At 45.6% G+C, this 26,355-nt stretch overlaps 1 protein-coding gene across 7 annotated transcripts in view; it reads right to left on the bottom strand.

The window, feature by feature from the left end:
* ptpn20 (protein tyrosine phosphatase non-receptor type 20) overlaps positions 1 to 26,355 on the bottom strand; it is a 505,217-nt gene that overhangs the window by 144,166 nt on the left and 334,696 nt on the right. For all 7 annotated transcript variants that reach the window (XM_085970355.1, XM_085970356.1, XM_085970357.1 and 4 more), the window contains 3 exons: positions 24,177 to 24,275; positions 22,295 to 22,620; positions 1,720 to 2,050 (listed from right to left, as the gene is read on the bottom strand). In XM_085970355.1, coding sequence (XP_085826481.1) covers positions 1,720 to 2,050; positions 22,295 to 22,620; positions 24,177 to 24,275 — 756 coding nt within the window. The remainder of the gene's footprint in view (positions 1 to 1,719; positions 2,051 to 22,294; positions 22,621 to 24,176; positions 24,276 to 26,355) is intronic.

The following is a 26,355-nucleotide window of genomic DNA, read 5'->3' on the forward strand; positions in this document are numbered from 1 at the left end:
AAGCCCCTTCAGCAAAGCAGGGGGGCGGTGATTAGAGGGGTATCTGTCCATCTGTTGGCTTGGAGGGGCTGTGTGCAAGCCAAGCCCTCCTTAGCAGCAGCTAATTCCAAGCTATCAAATGCCACAGAGTTACTCAGCTCCGTCAGTCTCCAAAACGTGATATCAAAACTTGTATATATTTTTTTTCCCAATTGCTTACTACGGAGCGGTCTGGTGGTTTGAAATAATAGTACCAGTGAGAGAAGACAGTCTTTAATTAAATGTTATAATGGCTAAACGCAAGATGCGTGAGTTAGTTTGGGCTGTCGGGAGCCACTTCTCACTTTAAAATTTGAATGGGAAAGAATGCTGGCACAAAGTTGCAGCAATGCTTTACTGCTCGGCACAGCATTCTGGGGCTGATGGCAGACTGTGCCCAGAGACAGCTGAAGATCTCTAGACCCAGCTTAAAAATCGCAAACATCCACAGTGCGCAGTGATTCTTTTTCACATGGCCTGTTATGCAGACAGACTATTTTCAAAGGCCACCGACCTGAAACGTTAACTCTGTTTCTCTCTCCACAGATGCTGCCTGGCCTGCTGAGTAGTGCCAGCATTTTCTGTTTATATTTCAGATTCCCAGCTATTTGACTATTTTATCTGCTGTTTAAATCAGCTGCAGAGGGTGCTGTGCAATGGAACCTTTGTCCTGTACTGGCATACTTCCCTTCTCACACTGCGCTGGTTACTCAGGGTTATATTAAGGCTTTTCTGATAGCAGCTGTTTCTAGACTTTAGAGTGTGCGTTAATGGCTTGCTCGCTGCTGGTGACACCACTTCACAGTGTGAAGACCTTGTGCCATTTTATGCCCCATTATTAGTGGCACAGGGTTCCTTTAATATGGCACTGTCGAGGGAGTGAAATGAATGCTGCCTGAGGCAATGCTAATACAATTTTTCATGAGCTGCACACACACTGGCTGTAAGCCCACACCATATAATTCAATGGTAGCGGCTGTCATAAATCTCATCATCGAGAAACTATCTATGAAATAACACTGGACGGCCAGCTGGTGGCGCCGTCCAAGGAGTATAAATACTCGGGCGTTGGCCCCAGCTTTCCAGGGACATTTTGTAAAGACAAGGAGCTAGTGAATACAACTAGACCTCCATGTTCTGAAACAAGTTGATTAAAGCCTTGCTTTATGCTCAAACCGAGTGCGTAGTGAGTTTTATTACCTCAGCGGCATTACACAAATATTTACCGAAAAATTTAACGGAATGTTTATAAAAAGATTATAGTTACCTAATCCAATTAGGTCAAGGTTTTCAATTGCCTTTAGTGCTATTTGCTTTTATTATTTTTTTTACAAACCGGGATCTCTCTGAAATTCTGTTGTCACATGAAGCCATTATCTACCGAACACTCAGGCATAATTCCAGTAATACTGTCTTAAAAAAACATCCTTGAAAAGAATGAGCATCAGCTGATACCACTTTGGGAGTGTAGCCCTTCTATGGAGAGTACTGAAGAGAACATTTGTACCATGGCTGGCAAAAGTGTTCAGTGCATCAACAATCGAGGTAGCAATGAAAATGCACAAGTTAAAGTTTAGTCCATTAATTCCCGATGCATAGACATTCACATAAACACTAGTACGCGAGCAGCAAGTGAGCTGTTATGTGGTGAACCATGTAAAACCTCTATTGTTTTACAGAACCACCTCATGCCACACTTACTAAATGTGGATCTTCTTCCTCGTCTTCTTCATTCGTTGCTCCTGTTTGTGCTTCCACGTCAGGACCCATCTCCTCGAGATCTTCCCACTCGGTTTTGTCACCAGTGTCTTTTTCTGCTGGGCCTGAAGGCTCGGGGAAAGGCACCGAGAAGCGGGCTTGCGGGACAGGGATGTTCGATGATTGAGTGTCTGGACTTTCACACCATGACGAGGCCGATGTAGAGCTGATGGTCAGGTAGTCTTCGTCCACTGGTGTAGGCGAAGATACTTCAGGCTTGTAAAAGTAGACTGGCGACCTCGAGTCACTTTCATCAGTCACACTGCACAGAAGGCTGAGAATTAGATTAATATGTTATTAAGGTAACAGATTGTTCAGCTCTCCAATACAGTGAAGGCGCAATAAAATTGATTGTATCTAGGAAGAGCAGATTTTCATTGAGATTGGAAGTTACTGAGTGTGGGGCTGCATTTAAAATAATGGTTTGATGTAATTGCAAGTCAAGTCCATGATGTTCAACAAAAATCATTTTTTTAAATAGGATTTATTCATGCATTTTTGTTCAGTGAAGTGAAGGATAGTTAGAAAAACGCTCGGGAATTCAAATCTCTCTGGACACAGCCATCAACTACTTGATAGCATCAGTCATTCACATGTCAGATAGGGCACAGACTAGATGCAATGCTCAGTCCCTTTACCATCGTTCTGACAATGTGTTTCAGCCTCAACCCCAGCAAGACATTATTGTACGATATCAACAATGACATTTTCATTGCCTGCGAGACTGACAATTAATATTAATCAGTACAACACCTCCAGGCAGTATTTTAGTGCTGGCAAACTCCATTGGGAGCTGCCTGATTGCGGACCAACGTTTTATTTCAGTCTCCACTGAGTATTTTCAAATATATATAATGTACTACAGTTGATGTGAGGTATTTGTGTATCCTTTACCTGTACACCTGCTCCCCGTGGATGCCTAAATACATTATACTAACAGAAAGCTGCTTTCTGTCAGACAGCTCCCAGATGAGTTCTGTCAGCACTAAAATACTGCCTAGAATTCAAGTTGTCCCACCATGAGGGAAATCAGACATCTTCTTCTGCCTTGCTTTGCATCAATTGTCCGTGGATCCCCTCAGACAATTCCCACTCCAGCCTAACATACTAAGATTAGGGGATAAACAAGGGCAGACATCGATGACGAAGTCCAACACCGCCTTCAGTGTGCCAGTGCAGCCTTCGGTCGCCTGAGGAAGAGAGTGTTTGAAGACCAGGACCTCAAACCCGGCACCAAGCTCATGGTCTACAGAGCAGTAGTAATACCCGCCCTGCTGTATGCCTCAGAGACATGGACCATTTACAGCCAGGCACCTCAAAGCACTGGAGAGGTACCACCAACACTGCCTCCGCAAGATCCTGCAAATCCATTGGCAGGATAGGCGCACCAATGTCAGTGTTCTCACTCAGGCCAACATCCCCATCATCGAAGCTTTGACCACACTCGATCAGCTCCGATGGACGGGTCACACCGTCCACATGCCCAATACAAGACTCCCAAAACAAGCGCTCTACTTGGAGCTCTGACATGGCAAGAGAGCCCCAGGTGGGCAGAGAAAATGCTTCAAGGACACCCTCAAAGCCTCCTTGAAAAAGTGCAACATCCCCACCGACACCTGGGAATCCCTGGCCCAAGACCGCACAAAGTGGAGGGGAAGCATCCGGGAAGGCACCAAACACCTCGAGTCTCTTCGCCGGGAACAAGCGGAAGCCAAGCGCAGGCAGCGCAAGGAGCGCACGTCAACCCAAGCACCCCACCCACCCGCCCCTTCAACCACCGTCTGCCCCACCTGTGACAGAGACTGTAGGTCCTGCATTGGACTCATCAGTCACCTGAGAACTCATTTTTAGTGTGGAAGCAAGTCATCCTCGGTTCCGATGGACTGCCTGAGAGAGAGAGGGGATAAAGTATGTAGTTACTAAAGCAAAAGATTCATAAAATACCCCAACAGAAAGTTGAACAAACTTGTGCCAACTGAAGCACATGTTTCACCAAGTATTCAGTGGAGACTGAAATAAAATGGAACGGTTGGGCCTGCAAGTGATAATCAGCCATTGCTACCCGTGACTCTGGTGCTGTAAGAGGTCAACCCGGTAGATCTGCTGCTGTGAAATGTATTGATACAAGGCTTCAAGACGGGGCCCTGTCAATGAAACATTGGCAAGACTAATGTAGAACTTTGTCTTAAATGCTCTAAATGTCATGGGATATGCCCCTGTTGTAGTATATAGCCCCTGATGTCCCTAGTTCCTATTATATTCAATAATTTATATTTACAAACGATATTTAGGGTGAAATTGCTCTGTGTTATTTGCAACAAAACATATCATTTTGTCTGAAATTTCTCTGTGCTCTTTTAGAAACATAGAAACGTAGAAAAATAGGAGCAGGAGTAGGCCATTCGGCCCTTCGAGCCTGCTCCGCCATTCAATATGATCATGGCTGATCCTCTATCTCAATACCATGTTCCCGCACTCTCCCCATACCCTTTGACACCTTTTGTGTCTAGAAATCTATCTCCTTCTTAAATATATTCAGTGACTTGGCTTTCACAGCCTTCTGTGGTAGAGAATTCCACAGGTTCACCATCCTCTGAGTGAAGAAATTTCTCCTCATCTCAGTCCTAAATGTCCTACACTGTGACCCCTCGTTCTAGACCCCCCAGCCAGGGGAAACATCCTCCCTGCATCCAGTCTGTCTAGCCCTGTCAGAATTTTATACGTTTCAATGAGATCCCCTCTCATTTTTCTAAACTCTTTAATATACGTGTTACCCCATTTAAACAGGTTAACAAATGTAAAAATAATGAACAGAGAAATTTCCTACCAACTAAATAATGGGCCAGAACTTCGGGTCCCCACGGATGAGTACGCGCTGGGTATTCATGCGTAGGCCCAACAAAAGTGTCGGTTTTGTGCATGCACTGCACATGCGCGGGTAACCGGAACTTCCGTTCCCTTAAAGGGAGGGGTTCACAGGTCGAACGCGTGCGCCGGAGAGGCAGCGCGTACGCCTGGAACTTCCGTTTTTTTTGCAGGTTTCTCCGGGAGGGTAAGTCTCCAGCAGCTACGCTTCTAAAAAGCAGACGCAAGGCCTGCTATTAACAAGGTAAGTGGTGAATTAAGTAAAATAAAAACATTTTTTCTACAGGTTTATTATTTTTAAATACTTTAAAGAAAGGTAAGTTTATTTTTAACCCCATTAGAAACTGTAATTAATTTTTTCAAAAATTTAAATTATTGTTTAAAATAATTATTTTATGTAATTTATAGTTATTTTAAAAATGTGATTTAAAAAAAAATGTATTTGAAGTTTTAGTGATGTTTTGGGGCTGAATTGTATTCATAGATTTGACGGGCCTTCCTGTCAAATCTATGAATACAGATTCCCTGCTACCATTGGCTCTCCATGGCCCACGTGATCCCAGGGGACGCTTCGAACTAACTGCGCCCCTGGGATACGCAAGATCGGAATCCCACGCGGGCCCCCAGCACAACTGCCGGCGCGCTAGGTAAGTGCTGGTCGGAGGCTTGCACCCACAGGAAGCCTCCGACCTGAATTTCTGGGCCAATATCTTCATCACAAATAATACTGAGAGCAATTTCATGCTCCTCCAGATCCAAAAAGATTAGTGTTGTGTATGTAACCGTTCTACCTTTAAGAGAACTATTGTATGTAACCGTCCACCTTTAAGAGAACTATTTTAGGTGTTGCACTACTTTATTTTGGCTGCTGTATACTGTAATACCGGTGGTGACCACACCGGTATATAAGTGCTGTGTAATGAGTGATTGGGCAGATTCGCCCTGACCTTCGAATAGTAAAGTCCTGTTAAAGTTTACTCTTGTAGTCTGTGTATTAATTCACTATACAACACACAGACTTTACAGTGGCGACGAGTTCGATCTTACCCTGCGGCAGCGATACATCCGAAGCAGTTAACAAGCGTCGAGAAGAGGCATCCGCCCTCGTCGTTCTGCTGAGAGAAGACTCGAGTCTGCAGAGCAAGGAAGAAGGAAGAATTCTGACACGAGGCTTTCCATCAGCAACAGGCAGTGATCGTCCCTTCTGTCACGGTAGTGAGTGAGCCGATCAGCCACGAGAAGCAAGTCGGCCACGTTGACTGTGAGTAGGGGGAAAAATAAAAAAATAAACGGAGGATAAGGGCGGTGAACTCGACCACGGCCAGGGGAAAGGAGCCGGACAGAAGTCGGGGCCAGAGGCGCTGAGACTGGGGCAGCGTAGGGCACGGCAGCCGCGGTGCAGGGAACGCAGCCGGTGTGAGAGACCGGACTACAAGCGGGAATGCAGCGGGTAAAAGGCCGGGCACCTACCGAGGCCGCGAGGCGCTGTGACCGGGATCATAAGGCGCGGAGGCAATAAATAAATAAATAAACCACGAGGGACTCGGCCGCAGCCGGGGGAGGAAAGGACCGGACTGCGGGAGGTCTGGGAGAGCCGAGCGAGCGGGAGAGACGGAGCCCGAGAGAGAGAGCGAGCGAGACCGTGCCGGCGAGCGGGAGAGACAGAGCCCGAGCGAAGGGGGAGCGGGGCCGAGTGAGGTTCCGGCCAGCGGCTTACAGCGGCTGCCGTGAAGGACCGGGAGCTGGAGCTGTCCGACGCCAACTGGTTGTCCCCAGCGCCGGTTGCCCCTGCCGAAAAAGGGAACGCGATCGGCTGTTCTCGCGCGCGCTTCAGAATAAACTGAAGCCGGCGCGCAGGCTGCAAACCCCGTAAACCAGCGGTCGTCGCCCGAGGGCAAAGCTTACCCCTCCCACCAGAGGAAGAAACGCGGGAAGCCGCCAGTTAGGCGGGGAAGAAGACAAGTGCGAAACCGCCATCTTGAAAGTGGGCGGGGAAGAAGATCAGCGCGGGAAACCGCCATTTTAGAAAAAAAAAAGTTAAAGGAAAACTTCGTTGTTGTTTCTTAGAAAGATTGTGAAGATGCCTAAGCGTGGTAACATCAACGATTTCGATTCCGAGGTAGAAGATTGGGCCACGTATGTAGAACGCATCGAGATATATTGTGAGGCCAATAAAATAGAAGATGATGATAAAGCTATAACCTTACTAAACTCAATGGGGGCGAAGACATACGGGCTATTGAAGCATCTTCTATCACCAGCTAAACCGGCGGATCAGACGTTCGCTAATATTGTTGCTGTCCTGAAGGATCATTTGAACCCCACACCACTGATGTTGGCGGAACGATTCAAATTTTATGCGAGAACGCAACGGAAAGAGGAAAGCAACGCGGAATATTTGGTTGAACTACGTAGACTAGCGAAATACTGTCAGTTTGGGGAAAATCTGACAGAGGCATTGAGAGACAAGTTCGTGTGCGGGTTGTCGAAGGAAGGAACACAAAAGCGACTGCTTGAAGAGAACGATCTTACACTTGATAAGGCTGTCCTTATTGCAGCATCGCACGAAGCCGCAGCGAGAGGCACGGCGGAAATGCAGCTGAAGGCAGCGGTACTCAGCGTGGATCAAATGACTTCGGGTACAACGAAATGTTATCGTTGTGGGAAGACAACACACGACCAGAACCAATGCTGGTTTAAAAACCAGGAATGTAGAAAATGTGGCAAGATTGGTCACATAGCTAAAGTATGCCGGTCAGGAAAGAAGACCAGCAACAAAAAAAAGTCACCGCAAGAAAAGCACAGCAAGGTACACAAGGTGACTGAGAAGAGTTCAGATGAACAGAATTCGGATTCAGACTCCAACAGCCAAGAACTGGATAGTCTGAGAATTCACAATGCGAGTAAGGAAGTTGACCTACAAATTATCTGGGTCACACTCAAAATAGCCGGAGTCCAAGTGAAAATGGAATTGGACACAGGATCAGCCCTAACAGTCATAAACCGAAAGGACTACAAGAGGCTATTCTCACATATTCCCTTGAGAGATACCAAGATTGTATTGCAGACATACACGGGGCGAAGAGTATACCCCATCGGAAAGATAAAAGTCAAGGTGAGAGACAAGGGCAAAGAACACCAAGGAATGGACTTATATGTACTGCCTGAGGGGGGTCCACCACTTCTGGGACGGGAGTGGATCAGGAAAATAAATATGGACTGGCACTTCCTAAAAACCATAAAGAGTGAGAACTCGGTGAAGATAATCAGCCCAGACTCTGGAACTGATGATGGTAAGACCAACCCATGTGCAAAAGACAAGGCTAAAATGGACTTGCAGACTAATGTTGGAAAAACGAAGGAGTGCATAAATGCTTATGCTTTAGAGGAGAACAAAGTTTCAGAACAGAATTCCACTGAGCAACAACAACATAGTTTGACAGAGAATTCTGAGTCTGTCCAGCCTACAGACATGCACACTTCTGAGGGACACCGGGCTCGAACTCAACTCCAATTCATACTACAACAACAATTAGAACAAATGATTCGCCGTCTTGAGCAAGAGATGAATGCAACGAAAAAGTTCTTTGATACAGAGTGGGAGAATCTGGAAAGACAACAGAAGCAGCTGATGGAGAAAATGGAGCAGGAGCACACAAACCGTCTGCGCGAGGAGGCCAAACGAATAAAAGCTGATTCGGGTTCTGAAGGGGCGTGCCCTAATCTGGTGGAGCAAGATGTTCAGCAACTGAAGGCGCTTGTTAGCAGGTTGCAGGCAGAAAAGGCTGATTTGGTTGCCATGAATTCCGAGCTCCTACTGAAGTTGGGTGCAGCACCACCGAACGATTCATTTGTTGAAATTTGAATGGTGGAGGCTGCAGATGATGGAGAATTAGAAGCAGCAAAGGGACCCCAGTGCAAGGTTACCAACAGCCCTGTAGCCTATCCGTCAAAAACACAGGATGACGATACTGGGAAACGTCTGATGTCAGAAGGGTTAACGGTCAGTCAACTCCTTCATATGCTGAGGGACAAGACTCTGAAATGGGAAAAACTTGAACACGAGCTTCAATCTTCAAAGGAAAGGGTTTCGGAGCTCTCAAAAGTTATTGAAATAGCTGAGGTGACAACACAGACTGAGAAGACTGCAGCAGAGCAGCCCGTGGATGCCAAAAGTACGCTGACTCACGTCAATGTAGAACAACAGAAGGCTGAAACAGCTGCTCCAGTAGAGGGATTGAATAGTCCGATCAATCAATCTCCGAATGAAGTTGAAGTATTGAAATCACAAATGAGGTCATTAGTAAAAGACTTGCAGAAAGCCCAGAAAAAGCTGGATGAAGCTGAACACATGAAGAAGTCTCTTCAGGAAAAATGTCTGGATTTGGAACAAAAGCTGGCTAACGTCCAGCTGGGTATGGAGGAAATAGAAGACCCTCTCTCTGGCCTAGCTCAGGACGACACCGAATATTACCATGACCTGTTGGACGACACCGAATATTACGATGACCTGTTCTGCCCAGCTTGTGATGAAAACTCCCAAAGTGCAGAAACCATGAAGAATCACAAAAAGTCTAAGGAACACCGGGAGATGGTGGCGCTACTACGGAAAAAGGAGGAAGAGAAGGAGGAAATGTGCATGCAGCTGGCAGCTGACAGTGGAGCCCAGAGAGTCTCCAAGAAGCAGAAAAGGAAAAGTCGAAGCAGAAGATGACCATCTGAACCATTATCACCTGCCAGATCACACACGTGGTCCCTCCGAACGGAGCCAAATCAGTTCGGAAGTAGAAAAACTTTCCAAGGTACTCAAGCTTTTAGAAGTCAGCAATGCTGGTTCAGAAGTGACGGAAGTTCAAGCTGTTAAGTCCATTGAAGGACTATTGGATGAGTCACTCCAGCAACGTGAACCGACTACACCACAGGGAACTGTTACAACACCGAGGCGTTGTCCGGACCAAGTCAGGAAGCACAGGAGACGCCTCCACAGAGACTGAATCTGTGAACTGTTTTCCCGCAGAGACTGAATCTGTGAACTGTTTTCCGCAGAGACTACATCTGTGAACTGTTTTACATGAAGTTGGATATATGTTATGTTTAATGGGGCATAAGTATGTTGTAAGCTAAAAAGGGAGGATTGTTGTGTATGTAACCGTTCTACCTTTAAGAGAACTATTGTATGTAACCGTCCACCTTTAAGAGAACTATTTTAGGTGTTGCACTACTTTATTTTGGCTGCTGTATACTGTAATACCGGTGGTGACCACACCGGTATATAAGTGCCGTGTAATGAATGATTGGGCAGATTCGCCCTGACCTTCGAATAGTAAAGTCCTGTTAAAGTTTACTCTTGTAGTCTGTGTATTAATTCGCTATACAACACACAGACTTTACAATTAGAAAGGAATTTTAATTGTCCTACTTCTTCAAAGGAGCAGGTAGCCATACATGGTATAATTGAAAGTACATTGGCCTGGATTTTGCAGTCGGTGCGATGCCGTACTCTCAGAGTACGCCGTCATACCGCGTTTGAAATGGACAGCGAGTTCGGGATTTCCGTATGCGTGCTGAATCCCGAACTTGTGCTCTGTCAAGTTCCGACTTGACAGATGATCCACACCGACATGGAAATCCTAATTGCTGGCCCAGAGTTGGGTTAATTGCCCACCGACTGCCCATCAATTATGTATGAAAATTTTACGGCTGGTGCAAACAGGTGCAGGGCCTGTTTGCACAGCGTCAGGGGTGCCTGAAGCATAGCCCCAAGTGGAACAGCGATTAATATTGAATACTATTGCCATCTGAAATACTCTGATAGATATGGATTTATAGTCCGTCTCGAGTCATGCTCTTTTCAGATTCATTTGTTGTAATTGGTTGCTTTTTTTTTATTAGATGACATCCAGGAATGTATAAAGTTGTAGAACCTGAGTATGGGAAACTTTGTGCTATCCGGCACCGACGGGACTGAGCTGTTGCCGTTCCATCAAAACTGCCGAACAAACCAGCGCTAATGTTAAAACATATGGAGCTTTTGAGCTCCGTATCTGGCAACAAACCCTATTGCACAGCTTCTAAACAGTCAGCCGTAGCTTGCAAGCGTCGCTGTAGCTAAGCAACAGCTTTAGCTAGACCTTGCAGAGCCTGACTGGTGAAAAAAAAGCAACGAAAAGAAAAAAAAAACTTACTGAACCGACTCCTGAATTTTGCCGGTAGATCGAGCATTCCGGACAGTTAACCTTCGGATAAACCAAAGTTTCCTGTATCTCATTTGGGATGTCACCCAGAGAAAATGTGGAATATTAGCACAAATATTAATTAACAGGCATACACACAGAATCATCTAATAACCTATAGTGGATGTTGTTATTTTGTCTCCAATTTGTGTTTCTTTAAAAGAAATGGGATTGTAGCAGATATTAATTTAACTGAATTTCATCCTGATTCTGCTGAGTGCCATTAAACTACTGCAAAGAATTGTAGTTCCGATAAAGGATCAATTTCATTTCTCCAAATGACATGTTGCTGATTGGAGCAGCGGCCTACGTGATGCCAGGCATGCTTACGCACACGGTGCGTCCCCGGGATCCGTGGGCCACTACACTGCGCTCAACTCTGCAGCATCTGACAGCAGCTTTTCGTTCGGGGCCTCGCAACAGGTACATGCGCATTCGGTACAGATGCTGGCGGCGTAATCCTTAATTACACCGCCGACCGCAAAATCCGGGCCAATGGGCCATATTTTGCGACCCCCACGGGTGCATACGAGGTGCGCCCGTAGGGGCCGCGCAAGTTCTGGGTTTAGGCGTGCGAAGCGCATGCGCTGAAACCCGGCACTTGCGATCCTCTTGACAGATCCTCTGCATCCCCAGGGAAAGGGCCTCTGCGGGTGGAGATTTCCTCTGCCTGCTGAATGCCTGTCAAATTCTTACGCCTGGTAAAAGCAGGCCTTTACCAGCATAAGAGTTTTAAAAAATAGAAAAATAAAATTTGATAACTCATTTATAACTTAAAAATACTCTTCAATAAGGTAAGTTTATTTTTAGCTCCATAAAAACATATAATTTTTTTTTCAAAAAATTAAATTTTTGTTTAAAATATTTAATTAAGTGGCATTTAATTAATTTTAAATATGTAATTAAATTTTTTTTTTTATGTGTTGGTGTATTTTTTAAGTGATCCCCATTCATACTTATTGACAGTTCGATACATATGGAACTCACGTAGGTATGAATGGGGATTCCCTTCTTTTATTGGTTGGGCCGACCCCACGTGATCCCAGGGGCGCCTACGAACCGCCTGCGTCCCTGGGATACGAGGACCTCTGCCGGCGTGGACCCGGAGAGGCCCAGGATCCTCCCGGGCCACCAGGTACATTTGTAGATTTTTTGCAGGTCGGAGGCGTTGGCCCATGTGACAGCACTATTGTACAGATTGCAACATATCATTTAAATATAAATGTTAAGGTTATCTGTTATCTGACATTTGGCAGATAGACAGACTGAGCAAAGTGAAGGCCACGCTCCTGTCTGACTCCAGTTTGACTTCGTTTTTCAAGCAGAGCATTGAGAGACGTAGTCATGGGGGAAACATTCAGTTGGTTAGCGCCACCCGTTAGCGCCTCTGGGGGGCGCTAGGAACTTAGCGCCCGAACGTGGCGAATTTAGCACCGTTCGCAAAATTGACCGGTCATTTTGCGGCGGCGCTAAACACTACCGCCACGATCTCCTGCGCCCGCAGATCGTGACGTCAGTCAAGCGTGCAACGCCCCGGTAGCGCCCCGGACCGGATATTGAGTTGCGCCCCCTGCCTTAGCGCCTGCCACTAGGAACGACAGGTGGAGGGGAACGTTTTCATGTCAGGAAGGGTCTGGGGGAGCGCTATTTAAAGGCGGGCGCTTCCTGCCTTTTCTTGTCAGCAAAATGTTTGGTACACGCAGGTTGAGAGGGAGAGAGACGTCGGGAGAGATTTAGCGCTGTCCTAAGGAGTTTTGGCCCTCAGCACCACTTTTGAGGTTCCTAAGCGCCGAGCTCTTTCCCTGGGCCTATCCATTAGTGCTTCTAACACAATTGCTTTCGAGGTCTCTCCAGGCCGAGATTCAAAGTTGCAATGAGCAGGGTGTGGCTGGCCAGCAAGATGGCCCCTCCCCTTTAAGAACTGGAAGGCGCCAGTCTGTCTGGCTTCCATGGTAACTGACATCGCCTGAGCTTCGGTAGCGTTCTGAGGTAGTGCCTCGCTCCCCGATGTTAGCACCTTAAGAGAGGTGTGTCGCACCTGATTTAGCTCTCAAATCACCTCCAGGGGGCGATAGAGGGGAATTTTGCAGTCAGAGGCGATAATTAGCGCCAGGCGCTAAACTTTGCGCCCGGCCGATATTAGCACCCCAAAATGGGCGATACCGAATTTTTCCCCCATAGAGTCATAGGGCAGGATTTTCATTGGGCCATGGAGGCGGGATTGGAGGTGTGTGGGGGGTTAAAATCCCGAAATCGGGGGGAACGAACCCATCCAGCCCCCCAACCCGCCTCCATGCCAGTTTCAAAGGAGGCGGGTATCCGACCTGTGCTGGGACCCGCCTCCCCGAGGCGGGAAGGGGATTAATGCCAATTAACTGCCAGCTAACAGGTAGTTAACAGGCAGTTTTTAGCCTAATCCCTATTTTTATTCTTGAAGTGTGGGCTGTCCGACGGCTCCAAACCACGCCAAGTTAGTGAGGCAGGCCGTCGGGCTGAAGGGCTTGGAGGGGTCGAGATGTCCGGTGTTCAGGTGAGTGATGGGTGCATGAGTGCAGAGGTAAGTGTGTTTGGTGTGTTTAAAGAAGTTTTACTTACCTTTACAGCCTTCCTTCCTTCAGGTCTCGGGAGTCCCTCATCTCACCGGCACAGAAAGCAGAATGGCCGCAAGCCGTCAAAAATTGCAGCATTCAGCTTTCTGTTCCAGAGAGATCTCTAAATCAGCCTGAGAGGAAGGAATTAACTTAGAGTACAGATTGTCAGTGTTTGACAGCTTCAAACAGCTGTGAAACGCTGATATTTCATCTGTCAAAAGGTCTTGACAGATGAAATGTCAATCTGTGACATCACCTGTTGCCGGGTGGCCCTAATTGGCCTGCTGAGCCCGCTGGGCAGGCTCAACAAGGTCAATCAAGTGAAAATCACGTGGGTTGGCTACAACTCGATGGAGGCGGGACTACAACCCTGAAAGTTGTAGTCCCGCCTCCTACATGTCTCCTCCATGAAAATCCAGCCCATAGAGTCATAACGGCACAGAAGGAGGACATTCGGCCCATCGAGTCCGTGCCAGCTCTCTACAGAGCAATCGAGTCAGTCCCATTCCCCCGCTCTATCCCCATATCCCTGCATGTTTATTTCCCTCAAGTGCCTATCCAGTCTCCCCTTGAAAACATTGAGTGTGTTCGCTTCCACCACTTCCGTCGGCAGCGAGTTCCAGGTCCTCATCACTCGCTGCATAAAAAAGTTTTTCCTCACACCACCCCCCCGTATCTCTTGCCCAAAACCTTAAAGCTGTGTCCCCTCGTCCTTGTACTATCAACTAGTTGGAACAGCCTTTCCCCATCTAGCCTATCCAAACCCGTCATAAAGAGGCTCACTATTGCATCTATCAATGAACCTGAACTAAGAGATAATATAGAGAAAGACAGGACTGGCTTGATTAGGGATATGATTATTTCTAAATCAAATGATTATTAAAAAAGACACAAATACCTATAATATTATAAAGATGAGTACTTAACATGTATTTCCTATTCAATGCACATCTCCGTCACACTTCAGGTGTCACACTCAATATTTTTTCAAAGTAAAGCATAAAGAAACAAAGAAACTCTCCAGCAACACAACACGCCAGAGCCAGGATATCTGCAGTCTCTTAAATGACATCTGTACGGACTCACCCAGTGTTTACTTAACAGCAACCACTTGTATGAAGCAAATGTTTACTTAGCAGCAATTGGATTTTGTATCCTTGAAAGGACATACCATTGCACTTTAACAGAAGTATAATCCATTGTGCTTTGAACGCTACAATATATCTGCCATTAAAAAGTAGCACATCCTCTGACTTACTGGTGAGCAATGCCACAGGAGATCTGCTAGTATTATAATAAAATTTCAACACCATCATAAAAAACACATTAAAGTGATATTTAAAATAAAAAAGCATCTAAAGAGGACAATGGTCTTCCATTGATGTTTATTATTTTTAAAATATTTTCATTAATTGAAGTAAATAAAGAAAACACATATATAACTATTCATAACTATTTTATTCTTCCCCTTCTCAGACACAATGAGAATCTTTCATGGTTTATTTAGCAACACAATATTTATATTGGACGATACTTCAGTTAAAGACTGAATCACAATAGGGACGTGTAAAGCTATTTTATATCACCTCATATGTCACCCAACACTGAGAACAGACTGCTCTGAGAGACGTATATGAACCCTAATTGGTTGGGAACGGGTGCAGCAGTCATTGGGATTCTTTGACAGTTGCGCAGTTGCCAGGGTTTGACAACATACATAATGGAAAGCCAAATCTAATCAATTGAAACTGTAGATAATAAGATATTTCCTCAGGCTGATCCATCTCCCAGTATGGCTTGGATAATAAATTGCTTGGATAGTGGAATGACAGCCTTCTGGAAAAGAGTCACACACTTTCTTACTGCAAAGAGTAGGAATCCACTCTGATTAGAAGAGGCAATGTCAAATGGGATTTCAAGCAATAGGTCCATCAAGGAACAATAGTTGCCAAAATCCTCAGCGTTTTAATGTCAGTCGAAAGTGCCAAGCAAAAATTATGCAATTTTGGCAGATCTCCACAATGCATGCAAAAAGGGCTCCATCCAACATCTCCATTAAATATTTTGGAGGAATGTGTTCACCCTACGGTTTCACGACCATAATATTAATCTACAGGACAAGCAGAAACTTTATATATTGATTCCTGTTCTTTACCAACCATCAAGTGTCCGTGTCAACTACAGACTTATTACAGTGAAAGGGCATGCAGTTATGTAACACTTTGACACATAGGCCCGTATTTTCTGATAGGAGGCTTCCTGCGTGCGAATGCCTCCTATCGGAAAAAAATCTACGCTCTCACCTGAGGGCTCCCGAGGTCCGGACACTTCCAATCCTGGGCCTATCCACAGTCGGAATGCACAGGGCCCAGGTATCCCAGGGGCGCAGGCGGTTCGCAAGTGTCACTGGGATCACGTGGGCCATGGGAAGCCAACAGGAGAAGGGAATCTCCCCTCATACTTTTGACAGATAGACCCGTCAAATATATGAATGGAGATCACTCCAAAAACACAGCAAAACATTAAATAAATTAACAAAAACAACACGTTTTTAAAATGAGTTAAAATTACAATAAATTAAATATTTTAAACAAAAATTTATTTTTTTGAAAAAAATAATTAAAGCTTTTTACGGTGCTAAAAATAAATACCTTTTTTAAAAGTATTTAAAAATTATAAATGAATTAAAAAAAAATGTTTTTTAAACGTTTTTCAACTCTTATGCTGGTAAAAGCAGGCCTTACGCTGCTTTTACCAGGCGTAAGATTTCTAAGGGTTTTCAGCGGTTGGAGGTTCTGCAGAAAGCGGAACTCTCCCCCCGCAGAGGCCCTTCTTCAGGGCAGGCGTCCGATCTGTCCAGAGCATTCTTGACAGGTCAGAAGTGTCGGTTTTCAGCACAAACGCTTCGCATGCCTGAAACCGGCATTTCCGATGTCCCTACAGGTGTGTACACGGCGCGTACCCACCCGTAGGCATTGGAAAATACGGGCCTTAGAATCATAGAATGATACAGCACAGAAGGAGGCCATTCGGCCCATCGTGCCTGTGCCGGCTCTTTGAAAGAGCGATCAAATTAGCCCCACTCCCTCTGCTCTTTCAATTCAATTCAATTCAATTCAATTCAATTTTATTTATCATATATGCAGCAGACATGTGTACTGCACAATGAAATGTTGATTTTTACGAGTCCTCCCAACATTGGAATAAATATGGCATAGCAATTATAAAAATACTAATAGAAATACAGTAATAATAAATAAAACAACAGTAATACTAATAATAAATTATTCGTTCACGAGTCTTATGGCCTGGGGGTAGAAGCTGTTTCGAAACCTGCTGGTACAAGACCGTATGCTTCGGTATCTTTTACCGGATGGGAGCAGGGCGAAGAGGTTGTGGCTGGGGTGGCTCGCGTCTTTGATGATTCTCAGGGCCTTCCCCCGGCACCTCTCGGGATAGATATCCTGCACAGCAGGTAGTTTAATTCCCCATAACCCTGTAATTTTTTTCCCTTCAAGTATTTATCCAATCCCTTTTGAAAGTAGCTATTGAATCTGCTTCTACCACTGTGCATTCCAGATCACAACAACTCGCTGCGTAAAAAAAATATTTCCTCAGGTCACCTCCAGTTCTCTCAGGAACCATCCCAAAGCACTTCACAGGCAATGAATTACTCTGAAGTGCAGTCATTGATCTTTTGTCGACAAACACAGAAACCAACTTGAATACAGCAAAATCCCACAAGCGGCAATTGGAATAATGACCAGTGAGACTGTGTTTGAGGATGATTTTTGAGGAAGGAATATTGACCGTGACACTGGGAGAACTCGCAGATGTTGTTTGAGTGACATGGGATGTTTAGGGGCAACCTGAATCCCATGAACAATCAGACAGGTTCTCGGTGAAGGGAATATGCAGAAGAGATATCAGTTTCTGCTCTGTTTCATTATTATGGAGTGTCCCACATCGATGGGAATTCCTATATTCAACAGAAGATTGGGTCACCACAGCCCTCAGGACAGCAAGCTAATCTATTGGGATTTGTACTGTAGTTCTTCCAATCTGGTTCAAGGAAATGTTAAATTAATAAAGAGATTCTGAGTAAAAGAAATTGCACTATACTACCATCATAAAACTGTTACAGGATTCATTATTACGTGGGAGAATCTGGCGGATAGTTTAAAAATGAGAGATTACAAGTAGAGAAGACATTAACAAAGGGAAGGGATGAGATAAAAGGGTGAAAAACAAAGAGGAAATAAGGAAAAGGGAGGAATTCTCTACCCCAGAGGGCTGTGGATGCTCAGTCGTTGAGTATATTCAAGACAGAGATCGATAGATTTTTGGATACTAAGGGAATCAAAGGATATGGGGATAGTGCGGGAAGGTGGAGTTTTTTCTATTGGGGTAGTGTGTCAGCTGTGGCTCAGTCGCCTCTGAGTCAGAAGGTTGTGGGTTCAAGTCTCACTCCAGGGACTTGAGCACATAAAGCTAGGCTGATACTCCACTGCAGTGCTGAGGGAGTGCTGCATTGTCGGAGGTGCCGTCTTTCAGATGAGACGTTAAAATGAGGCTCCGTCTGCTCTCTCAGGTGGACGTAAAAGATCCCACGGCACTATTTTAAAGACGAGCAGGGGAGTTCTCCCTGGTGTCCTGGCCAATATTTATCCCTCAACCAACATAACAAAAACAGATTATCTGGTCATTATCACATTGCAGTTTGCGGGAGCTTGCTGTGCACAAATTGGCTGCCGTGTTTCCTACATTACAACAGTGACTCCACTTCAAAAGTACTTCATTGGCTGAAAGCGCTTTGAGAAGTCTGGTGGTCGTGAAAGACGCTATAGAAATGCAAGTCTTTCTTTCTTTAGAAGTTCATCTTATTGAATGGCAGAGCAGGTTTGAAGGGTCAAATGGTCGACTCCTGCTCCTAGTTCTTATCTTCTTACATTCTTATGAAACAAGAAGAATAGATAGAAAAAGAAAATGAGAAGTAATGAGAAATTAAAGCACCTATGGAAGAAAGATGTGACTCTTCAGAGCCAATACACGTGTTGAAAAAGTGTAGCATCACTCCTGAAGATACCAAAGTCTATTTATTCCACCTAAAATATCTTTTGCACTTTTCCAGAAAAAACGTTAATCATCCATTAATCTGGTCAGTGAATCGCAAATGAAGCCTTTTTACTCGGTGACATTAGATTATATGCCACTACTACAAGCGCGGACTGCTTTACTGCTGCAGGCATTTCATCCACTTTACCAGCAGTGGTCACTGACCCAATCTAATGACACGGCACTACGGGAACGGACTTTCAAATACTGTCCATTGAAACTCATTCATCATCAAAAGTAAGATGGGGAGGGATATTTTTTAACGTACTGGTAGACCTCTTGCAGCATTGCTCATGGATAGTCCATGATCTATGGTGGAGTTTCTATCGATAACTGCAGTCTCAATGCTGCATACCACAAGAGCAATTTGCCAATTGCTGTAATCTAACAAATTTAGTGAAGCAATATATCACGTGGCTGACTAGAGGCAAAAACATTACACAATTTAGTGATACTATAAAAGACATGGGGCTCATTAATATACGATTAATACAATTATGTACAATTGTACAAAATTGCTCAACATGCCAGGGACATTTCCTCCTTTACTTTCTATTCCTATTTATTTACCTCTCACAATGTATTTGCTTAACATGCAAATACTTCATTTATTTGTCTATTGTTCCCTCTTCCTTCCCCAGAACCTTCCTTCTTTTTCTTAATTATTTACACGATCCGCTGGTTGCAGTTTCAATGGTTTACAAGCTCTGATAGTTAAAGTGGGGTCCGCGCCAAGATCTGGACCCAGACCTGGGCCCAGGCCCAGTGAGCAGAGCTCAGGTGGGCCCATGTCAGGCCTGAGCTGGAACCCAAGGTGCGTAACCATGGCAACGGGAAGAGCAGTGAGCAGCCAGAGCTGAAATTGAGCATTTTGTCATTAAGAATTTAGAGTGGGATGAGTGAGGAAGTGTCATGGGACTGCAATCTTCTTGGTAGAATTTTATTTTTATTTTGAACAACAATCAGAAATACGCTCATTGGGCCTGAATCAGTTCCCGGCTCTGGGATCCAATGAATTGAAATTCTGTGATGCAACTGGTTGACGGGACAGCGGACTCTGGTTCTGTGATCTGATCGATAGGAGGGCATGACCTCTATGACACGCAACAATGCATTCACAGAGACACAAAAGGCTTAAAATAGATAAATAAACAGAAAGCAGCAAATGCTATCTGATATGGCAGAACAAAGTCTGTATCACATAAGCAACTGAATTCTGCAGAGCCCAACTATACAATTACCTCACGCAATGTTTCTCGATTCTAATAGTTCTCCATGGTACTGGCACTTTATGTGCGTGTGTAGGAGCCACTTAATACTGTATTTGTCTATCAATGTCTCTGTGCATGTGAAGTGCAAGACATATGCGAATCCTGACTTGGTGCTCAGAAAATTGTTCAACAGGGCATCTTTTTAGCTCAATCAAAAAGAAATGCTGCATTCGTCAACAGGCCTGGTAACCCACTGGGTTAGTTATACCCCTGGGACAGACACACACAACCTTGGTTATTAATACTCAACTCAGTGATTTTGCTTGTGTTGCTGTGTCTATCCTCAACATGTTGGGAGCGTTCTGAATGGGTCGCACATTTTCACAGTTTAACTCACTCATGGCAAAGCTTACGGCCAATTTCCGACATGTGCGTTCATGGACAATAAATTAGGTACCATTGGGAGTGTTCGTAAATAGACTTTGAACCTTCTGTTCATGGTAACAGTAATTCTGACGAGCATTACTTATTAATAAACTGCTCTGTCTATTTCTTTGCTGATTCCACAGATTACTAAAACCATAAATCATTTCAGGACTGAGAGGTTGTGTTTATTATCCGAGCCTTGTGCACCCCCACTCCCTTCTCCTGAACATTGGTGCCCGTGCCTTCAGCCGTTTGGGCCCTAAGCTCTGGAATTCCCTCCCTAAACCTCTCCGCCTCTCCAACTCTCTCTCCTCCTTTAAGATGCTTCTTAAATCCTACCTCTTTGTCCAAACTTTTAGTCCTCTGTCCTAATATCTCCTTTGGCTCAGGGTCAATGTTTGTCTGATTACGCTCCTGTGAAGCGCCTGGGGCATTTTACTACATTAAAGGCGCTATATAAATGTAAGTTGTTCTATTTGGTGTAGCCTTGACATGCTTACGGAAGAAGCTACTCCCACCATAATTGGAGTAACCAGGTCCTTGATACAGATCAAAGGAAGCTGAACAGAACTTATAATTGCATTGTATGAAGGCTATCCTAGTATCTGGTCCATTTAGAAAGCCTACACAGTGCATGCCCGCATGCAACAAGACCTGGACGACGTTCAGGCTTGGGCTGATAAGTGGCAGGTAACATTCACGCCACAGAAGTGCCAGGCAGTGACTATCTCCAACAAGTGAGAGTCTAACCACCTCCCCTTGATATTCAACGGCATTACCATCGCAGAATTCTCCACCATCAACATCCTGGGGGGTCACCATTGACCAGAAACTTAACTGGATCAGCCACATAAATACTGTGGCAACAAGAGCAGGTCAGAGGCTGGGTATTCTGCAGAGAGTGTCTCACCTCCTGACTCCCCAAAGCCTTTCCACCATCTACAAGGCACAAGTCAGGAGTGTGATGGAATACTCTCCACTTGCCTGGATGAGTGCAGCTCCAACAACACTCAAGAAGCTCGACACCATCCAGGATAAAGCAGCCCGCTTGATTGACACCCCATCCACCACCTTAAACATTCACTCCCTCCACCACTGGCCCACCGTGGCTGCAGTGTGTACCATCTACAAGATGCACTGCAGCAATTCGCCAAGGCTTCTTCGGCAGCACCTCCCAAACCCGCGACCTCTTCCACCTAGAAGGACAAGGGCAGCAGACGCATGGGAACACCACCACCTGCAAGTTCCCTTCCAAGTCATACACCATCCTGACTTGGAAATATATCGTCGTTCCTTCATCGTCGCTGGGTCAAAATCCTGGAACTCCCTCCCTAACAGCATTGTGGGAGTACCATCACCACACGGACTGCAATGGTTCAAGAAGGCGGCTCACCACCACCTTCTCAAGGGCAATTAGGGATGGGCAATAGAACGCCCACATCCCACAAAAGAATTTAAAAAAAATTGGAGATGACGTCATGTACACTGCAGCTGGTGCAGATAGCATCGGAGAGGAGAAACAGGTGGACATTATACCATGAAGAGCTCAACCTGGCTATGAAAACAACACCCACTTGAATCAACAATACCTAATCAGATATTTAGACTTTTAGTGCCGCTTAATTGAATATGCCAATCTAATTTATCCAATTACACGATTAGATTTTCACAGATCTGCCGCCCGGATCAAACTGTTACACGGAATAATGTGTTTATTTGGTGATGAATTTCACACAGTTTAGTGGTTATTTGAAGACATTGAACAATAGAGTGAAGAGTGAATCCCTGGCCCAAGACCGCACAAAGTGGAGGAGAAGCATCCGGGAAGGCGCTGAACACCTCGAGTCTCTTCGCCGGGAACAAGCGGAAGCCAAGCGCAGGCAGTGCAAGGAGCGCACGTCAACCCAAGCACCCCACCCACCCGCCCCTTCAACCACCGTCTGCCCCACCTGTGACAGAGACTGTAGGTCCTGCATTGGACTCATCAGTCACCTGAGAACTCATTTTTAGTGAGGAAGCAAGTCATCCTCGGTTCCGAGAGACTGCCTAAGAAAGAAAGGAGAGTGATCATGCTCACCTTTCTGTGCTTGGTCTTGCAGAAGGTAAATCACAGGCTGAGTAACAGTTCTGCCTCAGGTCTTCAGCCAGAGCAGTAACGAGCTCCAAGTTCGTTGCATCAAGTGGAATATCTTGGAAATGTTGGTGTTGCTCAACAAACTCCTCAGCTACTTCATCACCACTCTCCTGGTCGCTCGAATCGCTGGGGTGGCCCTGCTCAGTGAAACCCCAGGGCCGCTCTCCATCTTTGTCTTCAGCTGCTGCCTGGCGCTGGCGCAGTTCTTGCAGCGGCAGCTCAGGTGGCTTCAGCACGGACAATTCTTTCACAGGGGAAGAAATCGGAGTCTAATATTTTAAAACAAAACGTGACAGCGAGTAACTTCTTTGATGCTAAATCTTAGCCTTTTGAACAAAGTACAGTACGCAATATAAAGCAGAAACCCCCTAACGGGAACACTCCTGTGGTTCCGAGTTATTCCTCATGAGAAAACATTATGAAAAATACATCACTAACCTTGACCGTAAATAAACATTTCAATGGCCCGTAAAGTTGTGAAGCTCTGCCACAACAGATTTATATTAAGAAATAAGTTATAAAACTGATTATCAGGGTTCTTAATACTGTATTTTATCCCAAGGTAAATTGACCATCTGGGACTTCCTGGGAAGGCTCACTCATGGGGAGTTTGGGTTGGAGTATTGACACAACCGTTCTCCAAGGCACACTCTCAATACATAGCTCCCTCCTGGGAGTGCGGGATCAGCAAACCTGTCCTCTAGGGTATGGTAACAGTAGGAGGTTGTGCCGCAGCTACTCAGACATTCAAACTAGCCACACTTCATCTATTTCTGAAAAAAAACTTTAAACAGTGATAACTCCAACAATGTAAATCAATCAATGGCCGAGAAATCCGCCGCGGGCAGTGGCGCAAAATGGGCGGTATCGGGTCGGCTGTGCCCGTTATACCCCGTGCCTGACATTCGGTTGCACTGACCACAATGGAACATTATACCAGGCGCTGGGTATAACGGGCACAGCCGATCCGATACCGTCCGCATTGTGCCACCGCCCGAGACGGAATTCTAGGCCTATTTCTTTTCTTTTAAATTTAAATGTGGTAGGAGATCAGCTGTACGCCAAGCTCAGATTCAGGACCACAAATAACCATTCTGTAGGAAGCAGCCATTTTGTTATTAGTATGTCGGAGCAGGTGCTGCGAAGTGTCGGATACCAATACGTGGCAGGTACAAGAAAGGGTCTTTTAAAGTGTCAGCTGTGGCTCAGTTGGTAGCACACTCGCCTCTGTGAGTCAGAAGGTTGTGGGTTCAAGTCCCACTCCAGGGACTTGAGCACATAAAGCTAGGTTGACACTCCAGTGCAGTGCTGAGGGAGTGCTGCACTGTCGGAGGTGCTATCTTTCGGATGAGATGTTAAACCGAGGCCCCGTCTGCTCTCTCAGCTGGACGTAAAAGATCCCACGGCACTATTTCGAAGAAGAGCAGGGGTGTTATCCCTGGTGTCCTAGCCAATATTTCTCCCTCAACCAACATAACCAAAACAGATTATCTGGTCATTATCACATTGCTGTTTGTGGGAGCTTGCTGTGTGCAAATTGGCTGCTGCGTTTCCTACATTACAACAGTGACTACACTCCAAAAAAAAAGTACTTCGTTGGCTGTAAAGCACTTTGAGTTGTTCGGTGGCCGTGAAAGGCGCTGTATAAATGCAAGTCTTTTTTTTATCTGTTCAGCACTTCTAGTGAATTCATAGGTGTAGTTATCTAACTCATACTGGGGCTCAAGCCGACTGTGGCCCATGTATACATTTGCTGTACCATCCACTGGCCCCCACTTCCTCAGCCCATTAGTCTATATACGCCGTCAACGTTCAATAAATTTACCAGTAGATTAGGGTCTATTTCAGGTAGGGCTCCCGGTGCTGGTCTGCACATGCTCATCGTGACTTCGGGGGGAGCACCTCGCAGTAGATGCAGCACCTCCTGTCGAAATTGAGATAACAGTTGGAACAGAAATCTTGATCAGATACCATCTACTTACAGCAGTACTGAATTATAGCTGTAATCACCATCGTAAGGCTGCATGGACATTCATCAGAATGAACTGCGACTCCTTCAATTTATCACATTAATACTTTTCATTGGCACGATGAAGTAATGCCTATGTAACCCTGTAAACCTCTTTACCCAGAGAGTGGTGAGAATGTGGAACTCGCTACCACAGGGACTGGTTGAGGCGAATAGTATAGATGCATTTAAGGGGAGGCTGGACGAACATATGAGGGAGAAGGGAATAGAGGGTTAGGCTGATAGATTTAGATGAGGAAAGATGGGAGGAGGCTCGAGTGGAGCATAAACGCCGGCATGGACTGGTTGGGCCGAATGGCCTGTTTCTGTGCCGTATATCCGATGCAATGTTATAAACAGCAGAATGGAACAGTGCTGGGCACCATTAAAATGTTGACAAAGACTTAATACTGGTGTCAAGAAATGACGAACAAGTTCTTGTTTAAAAGTGCAGCCAGATATAATTAAATATAGTTTAGCTTGTCAATGACCTTGCATAATAGGCCATGCTTGTTCTCTAAAGAACAGAACAGTGTTTGAATGGGTTATTCTACCTCTACAGAAAATTAACATTTCCATAGCTGATTGGAGCAGAAATTACAACATCTACACATAGCAACTATTCTCGCATTCCTTCATATGTAAATAAAATCGGAGTGCTGACTCAGTGCTGATTCATAGCCCGTTCCAAAGGGGCTCATGTCCTTCTTGGGTCAAAGGCCATCATACACTAGTCACGTTGGGAGGAGGGGAGCCGGGAATGGTGGCCAGAGGGTGAGCGGGAGAAGCAGGCCAGCACACGTGGAGCCGAGCTGGCAACAGTGAGGAGGAGGCCGCGGTGACGAGGAGGACGGAGCGGCTGAGGGACATCGTGCTCCCACTGCCACTGGATGCCAAAGAATTGACTTTCTGAACACGGCGCTGTAAGAATAGCTGACGTGTCCCCACGGGGAGTAAGCATTCCATTGTACTAGTTACATATGGCAAATAAAATTGAATTGAATTGAATTGTCATGCAGTATAAATTAGTCACATGCTACAGACACAAAACTCGAAAGAACATTTTTGGCCACAAATCATCAAAAATAAACCATCACCCAATGGCTCAATTGGCTCCTTGTGGAACTGAACCAAACAGCCAAGGAAGGTCCTAGGCACAGTCCTTGTTCTGTGCTGTGCTAACTGAGCTCACCGGCCAGGGGTAGAATTTGCCTCAATGTCCTAGCCTTACAGACGGGAGGATCAGCCAGGGATCTCTCTTTTGAACATATAGGGGGTGATTTTCATTCAGAAGTCGGGAAGGAGGTGGGACTACAACTTTCGGGGTTGTAGTCCCGTCTCCATCGAGATGCGGCCAATCCACGCGATTTTAACTTGATTGACCTTGTTGAGCCTGCCCAGCGGGCTCAGCAGGCCAATTAAGGACCACCCGGCAACAGGTGATGTCACAGACTGAAATTTCATCTGGCAAGACGTTTTGACAGATGAAATATCAGTGTTTCACAGCTGTTTGAAGTTGTCAAACACTGACAGTCTTACTTCTAACCTGAGTCCTTCTACACAGGCTCAGTTAGAAATCTCACTGGCACAGAAAGCTGCAGGCTGTCACTTTTGACAGATCGCAGCCATTCTGCTTTCTGTGCCGGTTAGATGATGGACGCCCGAAACCTAGAGGAAGGAAGGCCGAAAAGGTAAGTACAGGTAATTTAAACTTCTTTACACACTTTAGACACACCAAACACGCTTACCTTTGCACTCATGCACCCATCACTCACCTGAACACCGACATCTCGACCCCTCCAAGTCCTTCAACCCGACGGCCCGACTCCTCTAACTTGGCGTGGTTTGGAGCCGTCAGGAATCCCACACTTCAAGCTTTAAAATAGGGATTAGGCTAAAAACTGCCTGTTAACTACCTGTTAACAGGCAGTTAATTGGCACTAATCCCTTCCCGCCTCGGGTAGGCGGGTCCCAGTGCGGGGCGGGTACCCACCTC

The sequence above is a fragment of the Somniosus microcephalus genome, chromosome 29 (genome assembly GCF_052327205.1).
Source record: "Somniosus microcephalus isolate GS21.2 chromosome 29, FLI_Smic_1.0, whole genome shotgun sequence".
Lineage (NCBI taxonomy): Eukaryota > Metazoa > Chordata > Chondrichthyes > Squaliformes > Somniosidae > Somniosus > Somniosus microcephalus.